Source organism: Prionailurus viverrinus, chromosome B4 (assembly GCF_022837055.1).
Source record: "Prionailurus viverrinus isolate Anna chromosome B4, UM_Priviv_1.0, whole genome shotgun sequence".
NCBI classification, from domain to species: Eukaryota; Metazoa; Chordata; class Mammalia; order Carnivora; family Felidae; genus Prionailurus; species Prionailurus viverrinus.
In genome coordinates, this window is record NC_062567.1 from 32,053,985 (window position 1) to 32,068,724 (window position 14,740).

A 14,740-nucleotide genomic window follows, 5' to 3' on the forward strand; every position below is an offset into this window, starting at 1 on the left:
CCCATTGTGTATACCACATCTTCTTCATCCATTCATCCATCGATGGACATTTGGGCTCTTTCCATATTTTGGCTATTGTTGATAGCGCTGCTATAAACATGGGGGTGCATGTGTCCTTTGGAAACAGCACACCTGTATCCCATGGATAAATGCCTACTAGTGCAATTGCTGGGTCGTAGGGTAGTTCTATTTTTAGTTTTTTGAGGAACCTCCATACTGTTTTCCAGAGTGGCGGCACCAGCTTGCATTCCTAGGAATACTTTTTTTTTTTAAATTTTTTTTTAATGTTTATTTATTTTTGAGACAGAGAGAGACAGAGCATGAACGGGGGAGGGGCAGAGAGAGAGGGAGACACAGAATCGGAAGCAGGCTCCAGGCTCTGAGCCATCAGCCCAGAGCCTGATGCGGGGCTCGAACTCACGGACCGCGAGATCGTGACCTGAGCTGAAGTCGGACGCTTAACCGACTGAGCCACCCAGGCGTCCCACCAGGAATACTTTTGAAAGTATTTTTTTTCTTAGGAGGCTTTAAGGATATTTTCTTTATTCTTGGTATTCTAAAACTTCATCATAATGTGTCTAAGGGACTTTTTGACAAACTTATTCTGCATTTAGTAGGCCATTTCAATCTGAAGGCTCAGATCTTTATATGAAATTTTCTTTGATCATTCCTTCATTTCCTTCTCTCCATTCCTTCTGTCTTTTCTAGCTGAATTTGTATGAGAAAGATGGGATTTTCAGTTCTATCTTCCATGTGTTAATTTTTATTTTATATTTTCAGTTTTTTTGTCCCTTTGGCTGTGTACTAAGAGAATCCTGGTTTGACCTTTCAGCTCAGTACCTCATTCTTTAGCTGTGCCCATTTTCTGAATATTTCAACAACTGTATGTTTTTTTGAGTTCTTTCTTTAATTTGTTCTTATTAATAATGACTTCTCTGGGGTGCCTGGGTGGCTCAGTCACTTAAGCATCTGACTCTTGGTTTTGGCTCAGGTCATTATCTCACAGTTCGTGGGACTGAGCCCAGAGCTGTCAGCACAGAGCCTGCTTCGGATTCTCTTTCTCTCTCTCTCCCAGCCCCTCCCCTGCTCTCTCTCTCTCAAAATAAATGAACTTAAAAAAAAACACTTCTCCTCCTCCTTCTTTTTTTTTTTTAAATTTTTTTTTTCAACGTTTATTTATTTTTGGGACAGAGAGAGACAGAGCATGAACGGGGGAGGGGCAGAGAGAGAGGGAGACACAGAATCGGAAACAGGCTCCAGGCTCTGAGCCATCAGCCCAGAGCCTGACGCGGGGCTCGAACTCCCGGACCGCGAGATCGTGACCTGGCTGAAGTCGGATGCTTAACCGACTGCGCCACCCAGGCGCCCCTCCTCCTCCTTCTTAATTTAACAGATGTAATATGCTCTGCAATCTCTCTAAAGATATGAATTATATTTATTTTCAAATCTTTTAGCTTCATATATTCTTTTTCCTCCTCATGTGTTCATTCATCTGCTAATTGAGCATGGTGCCTTTCTTTATTGATACTAGTTTCCCCCCAATACTTTGGTATTATTATTGACTGTTATTTGTGCTTCAGAACCCAGTTCACAACTCTGTGGATCAAATTTTCATTAGAGAGACTCTTTGGAGATCATGGAAGAAAGAGAAGATGTGCTGTCAGGTGAGGTGGGAAGGTAGCATCTCTGAGGGTGGAGTTCCTTGGGGGGACCTGTTCTACTTTTCAGACCTCAAAGCCCAGGGGTGTGATGTTCAGTGCTGCTGCTTTCAACTTGTGAGCATTAGCAAATGCTCTCCAAATACAGGTCCTTGAGGAGCTGGCCTGGTCATGGTCTCTCCTGTGCTGTGCACCTGTGGATCCAGGAAGTGCTCTCACTTTTTTCACAGGCCACACATTGTTGGGAAGGTGTTTTCTTCAGATCTTGTTCCTTTGTCAATTGAACCCCATCTGATTTCTTCCATTTAGAAATTCCTCAACATTCCTGGTTCAGTAACAGCACTCTTTCATGTCCCCCCCCAACCTTAGTATTGTTATGGGTTTATTCTTTTAAGAAATACCTTCTGTCATCAAGGGCTTTAGGACAGGAGGGGAGATAGACCCATGTGCTCAGTCTTATATCTGTGTTCAGCTCTGATATTTAAATATGGCACAGGCTTAAGTGTTTTGATTTAATACATTTTGAGCAATAATGATACTTGAGCTTGGGTGTGGGGAAAGGATTTGATAGAACTTGGTGAAAGTGATGCTGTCTGATAGATCTCTGGATCTTCTGGAAAGGGACCCCAGGGAATGGTAGAGAGCTCACTGCCTCTCCCAGGGCCATAATATGTAGAATATATGATCTGGAATGGACTTTAGAAGTCGTCTGGTCCAGGGGATGGGGTAAATCATTCTCATCTGCCAGCCCTGGTCTAGATAGGGGCCCCAGAGTTCCAGGCTGTGAGGAACAGGAAACTGAGAAGGACCAAAGAGGTCATTAGGAGTCAGATGAGGAAGAAGTAGGTTGCAGCATAGCCTCACTCACTTAGGAGCAGGCTGAGGAACACTCTTTTCTCCAGCTAGGCCTGAGGTGGTGGCCTTCCAAGAGGGGTGAAGGCTCATGGCTGGCTAAAATGAGGAGGAGACTAAGTGCATGAGGACATAATAACCCACTACAGCAAATGACACTGACATTGGTATAGCTGTACTTGTTTGCAAGGTAGCTGAGACTCAGAGAAGTTAGGTGTCTTACACAGCGAATGTGTCACAATCTTGGCTTGAAGCCTGTTTGGCTTCCAAACCACGGTGCTTTCAGTATTAGACTTGTGATGACCTAGTGCTTTTGGGTGGTTACTAGCCAGTGACCAATGGGCAGCTCAGTGGAAAGTATTGCAAATAACAATGAAACAACAGATTTCTCTCCCTGCACAGTCCCCTGGAAGAGTTCCCTCTCATTCTGCATCCAGACCGTAGGGCTGCATCATGTAGGTGTGTTTGTATGCATCTGTCCTCAGAGACTCACCTGAAGAGAAGGAGCACAGCTTGGGGGAAGGTCTGAAAGTTGTTGTTCCGGTTGATCTCTGTGGTGTCATTCAGGGCAATTTTCCCAAACACCTAAGCAGGGGGAGAGGAGAGTAAGTCAGTGCATGGTGGACACTCATTGTTCAATGGACTCTTTAGGGGTCACAGCTGACTGTGGGTCAATCCAGCCCATAGCTGAGCTGAGTCCCCTGACATGATCTGGCAGGGCCTCATGGAGGCAGGCACCTGCTGACCTATCCAGCCCCTGATCTCCATCCACCACACTGGGCAGGTGTAAGAGGAAAAGTACCCATGGGCCTTCCTGTGGGCCACTGGGAGCTGGGCTAAGAGCAGGTGGAAGCTGCAACCAGCACCCTGCTTTGTGTAGGGACAGAAGGTTCACTGGTCTTCTTCCCCTCCTCCTTCTGGCTGCAGATTCTTGAGAATATATATTTTTTCTCTTTCAAAAAACTTTATTGAGGAATAATTAACAAAGATAATTGTGTCTATTTAAAATGTACAATGTGGTGGTAATTTGATGTACAATGCAATGTAGAATTGTTACCAAGACCGAGATAATTAACACATCCATCATCTCACACAGTTAACACAGGTAACTTTTTTTTTTTTTTTTTTTTTGGTGTGGTGAGAATGCCTAGGATCTTCTTGCAGCCACTTGCAAGTGTCTAGTGCTGTAGTATTTATTACAGTCACTGCTAGGCCCTCAAGACTTACGCTTCTGGCCTCCTTTTCTTTGCCATTTCAGCCCAGATGCCCAAACACTCTTCCAAATTCAGTTCTTGGATTTCAGAGCAGTCTGGACTTGGGCAAGCTTAATTTATCCATGAAATTAGGGGCCTCCTTATTTTTTTTTATTTTTTATTTTTTATTTATTTTTGGGACAGAGAGAGACAGAGCATGAACGGGGGAGGGGCAGAGAGAGAGGGAGACACAGAATCGGAAACAGGCTCCAGGCTCCGAGCCATCAGCCCAGAGCCCGACGCGGGGCTCGAACTCACGGACCGCGAGATCTTGACCTGGCTGAAGTCGGACGCTTAACCGACTGCGCCACCCAGGCGCCCCAGAGGCCTCCTTATTTTTATGTCCATTTAAAGATATGACTATCCTAGAAGCTGCCACCGTTGGTGAGGGTTAAGGTAGCTCTTCTCATCTCAAAAGATTTCGGCCTAGGAAACTTGAGGTCTTTCTGCAAAGAATAAGTAGGAGAATCTTCCTTAGGGAGCTGCTGAGGAAAAGCTCCCTGCCAGTGTGAGTGCTAGGCTGTGGGAGCTCTCTGGATCCCTGAGGAGAGGCCAGCTGGAGAATGCCACAGAATGTGAGGGCACCTGTGAGGGGGCCCTTGAAACTGCTGCGTGTTTGATGGGGACAGCTTGCCCACCTGACTCCCTCCTTCCCTCCTCCTTCTTTGTTCCTTCACTCTTCCATTCCCTCTCTCCCTCCCTCTCAGTCATGAGCTTCTCTGTAATGATGCTGGGGTTGGGGGCTAGTTCTCAGGCCGGCAAACCTGGGCAAAGGGAGGGGTGCTGTCTGACACACCCTTAGTGTTGTTTCTTGGAAGGGCTGTCTCTACAGAGGCCCCTGGTGTTAATCTTGGAGTGTTTTTCCCTACCTGAGAGCAGAGGCCAGGCCTGGGGTGCAGGAGAGAGAAGTTGTGTACCACACTTGGCCATTCATCCTCCTATCCATAAGGCTGCCATTTGAAAGGATGTTCTAATTCTTGTGACTTTCTTGTCTCAGAAGTGGAAGCAGAGGGAGGGACAGTCGGAGCAAGAGGGAGGTAGGAGGGAGGAGATGTCCAGAAAGTGGGGCTGGGAGCTGGGAAGAGAAAGTAGAAGCAGAGGAGCAGCAGGAGAGCTGTCCTACCTGCATCCCGATCACTGCGTAGATGAAGAACAGCATCACTATCAGAAGGGCCACATAGGGCAAAGCCTGGAAGGAAGCACAGGATACAGGGCATGAGACCAGCAGGGAGATGGCTGGCCAGATCCCTTCCCAGGGGGCACTGTGGCCTGGTTTTGGGAGGTGGCATTTCCCAGGGCCCCACAGAAGTTCAGCGTATGGGGGAAGGTCTGAACCATGGCATTGACCTCCCATTTTCCCTTGGTTTCAATTGCCTGAGAAGCAGTGAGTGTAGTGTACTGAGAAAATCAGGCTGCAGAGTAAGGGAAATTGTATGATACTGCTTTAATAAAAACTATCAAGAATGAGCAGACGTCCTCCAATTAGGCTCTATACAGCAAGGAGAAAGCCATGGAAGATACACACCAAGTTTTCCTGGGGAGGCATGGGGTGGAGGCAGGTTACACCCTTCCTTTACGTAGCATGATGATCTACTAGTTGTAATAAAAACAATTACTAAGGAAAAACTTAAATAAAAGAAAGATCATGGGTTCAAATCCTATTTCTACCACTTTCTAGCCATAGGAGCTGGGCTATATTACTTAACCTCTCAGAGCCTCAGTTTCCTCTTCTGAAGAATGAGAAGAATGAAGAATTACCTCTCAGGGGTTTTGTGGAGTTTAAATGATTTAAGGTTTACAAAATGCTTAATGTAATGTCTTCCACATTGTTGGGTCTCATATATTTTATTCACTCAATGTATTATTGCCTGGCAGCTCAGACAACTTCATTTTCCAGAGTCTCTGCTGCTTCTCCCGGGGAGAGTGGGAGAGGCCTCCTGGGGCTCAGGGCTGACTCTGGAATCCAGGAGATTTCAAGAATCTGGGAAATGCCTTGCCAGGTGCCCACACACCACTAGATGGCATTGCAAGATCACACGAATGCTTTTTCTGTCAGGTCAGAGCTCCTGATCCACGTTCAAGCCACACAGCCCTGTCTGTTGCTTTTTCCTTGCCCAGAGAAATGTGTATGGCCTGTATAATCATCATAGCTGTGGGACCCTAGGGGTGCACCCACCGACAGGGCCAGCCACCAGTCCTGCTTCACCGGAACCCTCAGATTCCCAGGGAGTGGGCAGGGCATGGCACAGGTTGGGGGGAGGTGGTCTGGGGGTGGCAGGGAGGGCAGCTGCAGGCCATCATTAAGTGGGGAGCCAGCCTGGGGCTGGTGGGTGGACAGTTGGCTCTGAGGAGTGCAGCGAGGCTGATCCAGTCAAGGATCTCGGATGATGATTCCTAGGGCAGGAGGCTGCCTGGAAGGGTGTTTATTTATGCCTTTGGGATAGAATTCCAAAGTGAGGCAGGCACCTGCCTGGAGAGCACTTTCCTCTGACTGCATCTTCTGTTACGGGCACGTTCAGATCAGGGATCCACTCCCATGCCCATCCCTGGGCTCAGACTGGCCATAGCATGGGACAAGGAAGGAATCCTTCAGTGCTGGGAAGACTGACAGTGGTGCTTCCATGGGCAGGGAGAAGCTGCCTTTGGTGCTGGGCTAAGGAAGCATGGCAGCACGTGCAGGGGCCCTACACTGTCATCCTCAAAAAATTCCAGTGGCCTCACAGAGTCTGCTGCTCTTTAACTTCAGTCTTACATAACCCGTTGGCCAGGGGCGACCATTATTCTGCTTTCACAGATGGAAAATAAAGGCTGAGAAAAGAGAATTGATCCTATAGTTAGGCAACCCTGTGCCCCTGGGAGGGGACCGTTTCTCCTTGAGTGGAGTGACACTGGGGTCCTGGAGAATTTGGCTAAGTCCACAAACAGGTATGGACAGCAGACGCCACAGAAATGCCTACTGGGAGGCAGGTGACGGCCAGATCCTAAAAATGCCAAAAGTGGGAGGGCCATTGAGGTTATCAGATCATCTGGGCCCATGTTTTTCAAATTTTTTCCACCATAAAACCTCTTTGTGCAGTAAATTCTTGTGGAAAAATACATAGATGAGAGAAGAAAGCAGAACCACTCAGCCTCCCCCTTAGCTCCCAGCCTTCTCTGCTCTGACTTTGGGGAAGTCTGGGGCTCCAGAGCTTGCTTTTGAAAACCACAAATCCAGCCCAATGACCTTATTATAGACAGGAGGAAATCAAGGGCAGAGCTGGCGAGCAGCAGTGTGAGCCCCACACTGGACCCCTAGGGGTGTTCTTTCCTGTGTAGCATCACCTCGCCTCCCACGCAGGGAGCCCAGGAGGAGATGGGCAGAGACCCTCGTGCAGCCCCACCTTTGGGGAGCTGAAGAGGCTCTTCTCCTTGCAGCCCACTTAGGGTGGAGGTGGCTACCTGGAAAGACTTGATGAAGGTCCACAGCAGGGTCCGGATGCCCTCCCCACGGCTTAGCAGCTTGACCAGTCGCATGACCCGGAAGAGGCGGAAGAAGGTGATGGAGATGCGGGAGTTCTCCTCTGCGTTCTGGAATCCATCGGCAATAGGAGGTGGTAGTTAACACAGCAACAAAGAGGGGAGGGGCAAGAACGAGGTGGGCCCTGCTCTGAGCAACACAGCCCCTGGTTGGGGTGGAGGCAGGCAGGGAAGGGTTAGCTGCATTAGATTCTCTCCACTGGGTCACACATGGGAGGCCAGCTGCTCACCTTTTCCAGGTAGACAACTCAGGCCTGAGGTCTCTGCAGAGCCAAGTTGTGCCTAGGCCCCTGAGCCCATAACCCTATCTGTTCTCCTCTTTTGCCCTTTAGTCCTAATTCTTAACCCCCTAGGTGAAGTAACAGAAGATTCCATAAGGAACTTCCATATGCTTTGAAATCTCCTAGGCTGAGAGCTAGCTGTCTTGGGTGCATCCTGCCTCTGCTGAATGCTGAGGAAGCAGCCCAGCCTCTTTCTTGTCTGGCTTGGCTGGGGGACGTGCATCCGGAGCGGAATGTGGCTCTGTGCAAGGTGGTTGGGCGGGTCAGGTCATGGCCTCCATCCCAGACCCCGAATGATTGTACTGGGGGTCTTGGTGGGCCGGGTGGGCTGACAGCAAACAGGATTGGAGTGCGTTGCCCACTGCAGGATCTTGTGCCCTGGCAGCTCGGGGTTCCAGAGCTCCTGTTGTGCTACCTCTTCCCACATGGCTACAGGGAAGGTAGGAATAGGGTTGCTGCTCAGTGCTCAGTGCTCTGATGGTGACTGTTTCCCAGCCCTTGCCTCCCCTTGGGCTCTGAAGCTGTTCTACTCCCCTCTGCCCTGGGGCTTCTAAGAGGCCCTAACCCTCTCCAGGCTGTAGGAGACCCTAGAAGGGGTGGGGAGCACAGGCAGGGTGAGGTGGGGGGGTAGTCCCTCAAAGTGAGCCCTAAAGTCCACGCCCCCATATGAGAGGACCAAGGGGTTCTGCTTAGGGCAGATCATCTCCTCAGGGGAGTTCTGAAGCTTGAGGGCAAGGGGAAGGTGAAGAAGGACAGAATCCAGGCCAAGGCAAGTGGAAGCAGGAATATGGTGCTGCTGGGGGTCTGCTGGCTAGCAGGGTGAGCCTGTTGGACCTGGAGGGGCCTGGAGCTGGGGCACGTGCCTGCCCAGGGCTCAGGGGCAATACAGGCTGCCCTGTCACACTCTGCCTCCAGACCTAAGAACAACATGGACTGATCCCTGGCCCTCTTGCCCACACCGGCCAGAGAGCCAGTGGTGCAGCCCCTTGGGAGCCACTTGCCTGTTCCCCAGAGCTAGTGCAGCTCACCCAACCCTGTCAGCACCAGGAGAGAATGGACCTTTGGGCTTCCTGTTACTGTTCCTGTCCTGTGCCTCCCTCAAGGGAGGAGGAGTCTCCAGTCATTGGATCTGTGTCTGCCCTCCGCATTCTTGATTCACCTTTCTGCTTTCTTTTTAGTCCTTTCCAGGCCAGATCCTGACAACATCCACACCTTGTCTGCACCCCTGAAAATCCTATTAGCACAAATGCCCTTTGTTCTAATCCCATGGTCTGCTGTCACTGACATGGCTGGTGGTTCCCGAGGCCACCCATCCTACTACTCCTGTTCAGCATGGGAGACCCACGAGGGTGGCAAAAACCTCAGAGGCAGCAGCTTACGTGTTGGCACACCCTCACTCTGCCCTGGGAAGGCTGCACAGAAACCATGTCCGAAGGGTCTCTCCTAGTTGTCTGCCTCTCCAGACAGGGGAGGAGTCACACTATTTCTTCTATTTTCAAACCACAGCTGCCTCAGATCCTGTCAGTGGGCCTGTTCCCCTTAGGCAGGGTGACCTGTGGGCATCTGGGGGCCTGCTCATGGGCTACTGCAGGACTCAGGATGGGACTCCTCATCCTGCCCCTGGGCCCTACCCTGCCTGTGTATTTTGAAGTCTTTGATGCCCTTAATCTCCGCATTTCTATCACCCATGTATCTACTTGAAATTCTATTTTCTCTCCTTAAAAGGAGGTTGTGTTCCCCCAGAGGAGAAGGCAGAGGAGGCTTGGGGTTTTATAACTCAGCTGTCAGTTCCACTATGTTCGGGAAAGGAGAAAAAAGAAGAAAGAACAAGCTTACATGGGGAACTTCAGCTCTGAGTGTCAAGAGTTTGAGAAGCTGGTGCTACAGGGGCATCTGGATCCAATAAGTTAAAAAATAAAAGTCAAGCTTGCAGTTTGAATTCCATGTTGGGTTCACCACCCTCCCCGGTCCCCACAAGTAGCTATAGTTTCCTAACACTCTAGAAGGAGGAGAAGCACATTTCCATGTAGACACAAAAACGTCCTCTAAGAAGCCAAATGACACTGCTGGGAAGAAGCAGACCCCAGTGGCTGCCTCTGTGAAGTAGGGTACAACATCCAGTCTCAGCCTTTCCCTGGCAGCCTTCCAGCCAGCCTGGGATGGGTTGTGTTAGGAGACACCACCGGCCGGCCCAATCTTGCCCCCATTCTGCTGACTTTCAGGGAATTGACCTACTCACTCGTCCTTTTAAAAACTCACACTTGGCTCAGTTTTAAAACATGTGATGGCAGCTTTTTGGAGAAGGTTGCTCCAAGGAGGCTTCAAGGTCACACCCAGTGGCATCTGTCACTTTAGGCAAAGTGAATCATAGACTCCTACATCAGGAGTGTTCCAACCAAACTACTGAGTTCGTTTTTCTGCTTGCAGCCTGCTGTAGAAAAGTGGGGATAGCCTAATTTTAATGAACTTCAGCAATTTAGAAAAATTCATGGGTATATTTGTTGGAGTGGTTGGATATTCAGCCACACTGTCAGTAATAAATTCCACCTTACACATTTTACTGTGGCCTTAAATACTGAGCACACAGGAGGCCAGATGTTACAGACACTGGATGATTAGTGGGAAGTCATCATCTGACTTTCTGTTATCCTTCTCTTTCCTCTTTTCTCTGGAGGCCCTTACCATGGTGCTTATGGGTGCCCTGCACAAATTTCCCACATCAGATTAAGGCTAGAGACTCAGCCGGTGGAGTCCTCAGAATGTTTAACAGGAAATGGCCCTTGGGTCCAATTCTCTCCCGGTGGCTCATTAGATGGTCAAGATCACAGTGAATTATCACCCAAAGAAAAGCTCAGGGAGGGAAAAGAACACCATTACACAAACAGCACTTCACAACTCACACATGACCAGGCAGGAGAGGGCAGGACAGACACGACATGGTGGCTACATGCAACGGCAACAGGAGCGAGGCTGGGCTCCGAGAGACTCTGGGGACCGGGGTGGGGAGTGATGGTGGGGGTGTTAGAGGAGGGTCACAGAAGCTAACAGCGTGGTCAGGAGGGTCGGTCTTACCATAAAGGGAGAGCATTGGGTATGTTCAGCTGGCTTTAAAGAAAGGCAGATAGAGATAAGCTGTAATGAGTCTCCAACGAAGATGCCTGGTATTCTAGGTCTCGGCTAACACAGGAGCAACACCGTGGCAGGGGAGGGCAAAAGGAAACAAGTGAAAGAAATACAAAGCATAGGCTGGGCAGGTTCTGGGACATCACTGTGAGTGAACTCTGCATAGGTGTGTCTCACATCTAGTGAGGACCCAAAGGCATTTTCTATTCAGGACCATTTCTGGGCACACATTAAATAATTCACACCCGTGGCAAATGAGTTCTTCCGAATTTTGTGCAGGAAGGTTTTGTTTTGTTTTTTGAAATGAGCTATGTCTCCTAAGATAACCTTTATGAACTTAGCTTACCCTGGGTGTTGCCAGCTGAAGGAGAAAGGCCTTGGTTATGCTTAGTGCACATCCCTGCCCAAACATACTTGAGCAGAGGAGTTCAAGGGTAATGGTCCTTCAAGTTTAGGGGAAAACTGAATTTTAGTTATCACTGAGGAGGATCTAAAGAGGTGGTCCTCAACCCCCCTGTAGTGGGGGTTGTCCTCAAGCTTAGGTTCAGGCGGGAGTTGGTCTTGCTTAGCTCCCAGTCTATAGGTGTAGAGCCTTGGCCATAATGAATGTTTTTTACATTTTGAAGACTTGCACACAATTTAGGATACTATTATTAACCCTCAAAAAAGCTGTTCTTATGGGTCTGACTGCTGAGTTCATTTTAGGGGAGGAGCTGAGGAAATTGGCCATTGGTGAGTATCCCATTGCAACCCCCAGTTCCTTGAGCTTGTATCCAGGAAGATGCCCCTACTCTTTGGGCCCCAGGGCTAAGCCCCTGATGGATCCTGACCATCTGAGCTGTTAACTCTTTCTAGAAGGTCATGACTTTGCTTTTACCCTCCACTTTCAGATGGTTGCTCTTGTGTTTCTGTTTTTAAGGTACAAACAAGGAAACATGTAATGGAATTTTTGAAGGATGGAAATGTGCACAACTAGACATTTACTTGCAGACTGAAAATACTTCTTTGGTAACAGATTTCTCAGCAAATTACTTTTTTTTCCTATAGCAAATTGTTAAGATGTCCTTTTTTAGGAATGGTGGAGAGAAAGGGTGAGGCAAGGGAAAAGAAGGGAAGGGACACCTCTCTAGTCATTTACAGAGTGCATTCTAGATCTTGCTTTCTGCTTCATGAGGAATACCAGCTGCCAGGTCAGTTGACAGGCCTGGAGGCTGTGGGGTCACTAGAATTTAGCTAGCAGGATGAGATAGAACATAGAAACAGACACACACAGACACTGACAGACAGACAGACAGACACACACACACACACACACAGAAGTAATTTCAAGCTGCTTGACTGCTTGTGTTCCTGTGTTAATGGATAAGAAGTTCTGTGTTTCTAGAGCTATAATGGGGAAGGGAGTGTGAGTCAGACAGAGGTAAATCTACACTACATGTAATGCCAGGGCATTAGAGTTCCCATAGGAGACATGGGCCATTGTTCTCCTCTTGGATCCACCCTGAAAACCACCAAAGCTACCATTACTCCTAAGATCCCTCAGAAAACCTTAAGCATCTTCTGGGTCAATCCTATCCTGAACAGGACCAGAATGGAGACAATTTAGAGAACATATCTGGGTCATGTGGCCCTAATGAGTTAACCCCCAGCCATGAAAAATTTTAACCATTTTTCTTACTTCTTAAACATTCAGAATCCCACATGTGGGATTTTAAAATGTATTAACTGTGTATTTCCTTGTTGCTTTTTAGCTTTTCACAGCTCTCATTGAATGAAGATCTCATGTATTTAAGTCATATTTTACTTCAAGATTTAGCTTTGAGTATGTTCTAATCACCTTGATTGTATCTTATTATTTTAAAAATATGTATTAACTTAATAATACTTATGATACACCTCTATAATAGGGGGTAAGAAGAAGTCAGGAGGAGCAATGAAAGAAGAAGGGAGAGGAAGGATGGGGCTCTCTGGGACTCCTATGTTGGGTCCCCAGCCCAGGTAATAATAGCTCTCCTAAGGGTCTCACTTTGGGAGAATCTGAAGACTCATTTTAATTTGGAGATTAATTTTTTTCTTGGGTGTTAAGCTATGCTATTCAGAGGGCACTTTTGACCTACGGGAGTGGTGTTTGTCAATGTCTCATATAAGCCTATTCTTATTTGAAGAACTATGTTTTTAAGATCCAGGGTCTCAAAAAAAACTAACCACTCATAATAAGAAAGCAATCATTGGGTGATTTCTACGTGGAAATAGGAAGAAGCTTGAGATACAGCCCTTGCCCTCACAGAGCCCACAGTACACTGACATAGTGCCAACCCCCTAAGGACATTTCCTAGATGATCTTGTGTAGTCATTCCAGTCTTTGGTACCCTTGCTTAGCTGTAAGTGGAATCTCTTGGTGAGCTAGAAGGGGAGATTGGACCCACTGGGTTTGGGCACCTGCACCTCTAGCCCAGAGCCATGTTTGTGCTGTTTGCCACTCTGTGATTCCCTGGTATACTGCCCTGAAAGGTCACCTAGCAATAGTTCTACTTTTTGAACTAAATTTGGAATTGTTTGATGGCCTGGAGTACTTATGCCATTCATCTTTGACCCTTTCCCAGATCTGCTCCCAGTTCCCCTGAGTTAGTTTAGAGTTTCTCCATCTGTGGTCTTCCTGGGGAGAAAAAGGTGGAAAGACTCTGAAGACTTATGCCCCATGAGCCTGGAGGCCCTTCTACAGTGAGCCAACAGAGCTGCTTATCTATTCTGAACATTGTGGCTGAGTTTTCCAGTGGCATTTTGTCCAGTAATGGTAGGCACTCAGCAGCCAATTATTTAATCTTTGTTTTCTAATGGTCTGGTAATTTTCAAGGGTTTTAAAGATATCGGTCAATTAACTTAATTTGTTCATACAATTGGTAGAAATGAAATAAGGTTATTATTCAGTTGGTGAGGCAGAGGTGGAATATTTTCATAAAGAATCCTGGCTAGTGGTTCCAGCTAACAGGCTAAGGGCAAATAGAAAGGAAACTCATGTACCTTGCTTAGTGTATTTATGCAAATTACCTAGGTTTTGTATATCTGGAAATGATGATATGAGTGGCACTGGACAGCAAATAGGAGCTATTTTCTGGAAAACTGTCTTTCTGAATCAAGCTCAGGATCAAATTAGAAGTTATCACCTCAGTGGATGAAGTCTTGGTTCTGGAATGTCTTCCCTGCTCCTTTTCACTGGGGTACCATCTTTAGACCATGCATGAGTAGGATACTGAAGAGTGAAACTCAGGGAATACCAGAGGCTGATAAGGAGAGGATTCTCCTAGATGGAGATTTTTCCAAAAGGATGAAGGGGAGAATCAGTGGAACGTGTCTCTCAATTGTTAACATTACATAGTCAGTCTCTCTGAAGAACTAAAAGGTTGTTGAAAATACCTCTTAGCCATATAAAAGGGGAGTGTTTCTTTTCTCAACACAGCAAGGAGGTAAGGACTACTAGGGATTAGAAGCTGGGCAGTAGATATCTAGGCTGGAGTACCCAATAAAGCTGTATTCCAGGATATTTTCTTGAGATCAGGCCATTACAGAATGAAATCTTGCCATTTGCAGCAACGTGGATGGAGTCATTACAGAGCATTTTAAAGAGATAAGCCCCTGCTGCACTTTTCTGGACATGCTGACTTTGAAAGGTGCAGATTACTTTCTGATTCCCTCCAGGGAAGGTTGGCTCTTGGCTAAGTCATGAACAGGCCCCACAGAAGAGGAATGCACCATCCCAGTGGCCGCCATTGAGACAATGGTTATAATATCAGTTGCTAAAATTTTACATTCCTCTGAAACATGAGTCAAAAGCAATGTCACAGGAGCATGTGAGTCAGAACTGTTGCTTTTTTTTTTTTTTTAAGTATCTCTTGTCCAGAGCTTAGGGAGTGGATCTAATATAAGTTCCATTTCAGACCACCTGAAAGTCTGGGTCCGGCTGGCACCCTCCCTACCTCCCAAGCTCTGCTCTCTGCTTCTCTCTATTCACTGTCTCTAATTTCATCTTAATTTGATCTGCAAGACAGGATAGCTGGTT

The 14,740-nt window shown here is 47.5% G+C and overlaps 1 protein-coding gene across 13 annotated transcripts in view; it reads right to left on the reverse strand.

The window, feature by feature from the left end:
• CACNA1C (calcium voltage-gated channel subunit alpha1 C) overlaps positions 1-14,740 on the reverse strand; it is a 662,670-nt gene that overhangs the window by 43,710 nt on the left and 604,220 nt on the right. For 7 of the 13 annotated variants that reach the window (XM_047867044.1, XM_047867043.1, XM_047867042.1 and 4 more), the window contains 3 exons: positions 7,202-7,330; positions 4,887-4,952; positions 3,004-3,095 (listed from right to left, as the gene is read on the reverse strand). In XM_047867044.1, coding sequence (XP_047723000.1) covers positions 3,004-3,095; positions 4,887-4,952; positions 7,202-7,330 — 287 coding nt within the window. Of the gene's footprint in view, positions 1-3,003; positions 3,096-4,886; positions 4,953-7,201; positions 7,331-10,632; positions 10,666-14,740 lie in introns of all 13 variants that reach the window. The other 6 variants (XM_047867040.1, XM_047867041.1, XM_047867046.1 and 3 more) reach the window with 1 other exon arrangement.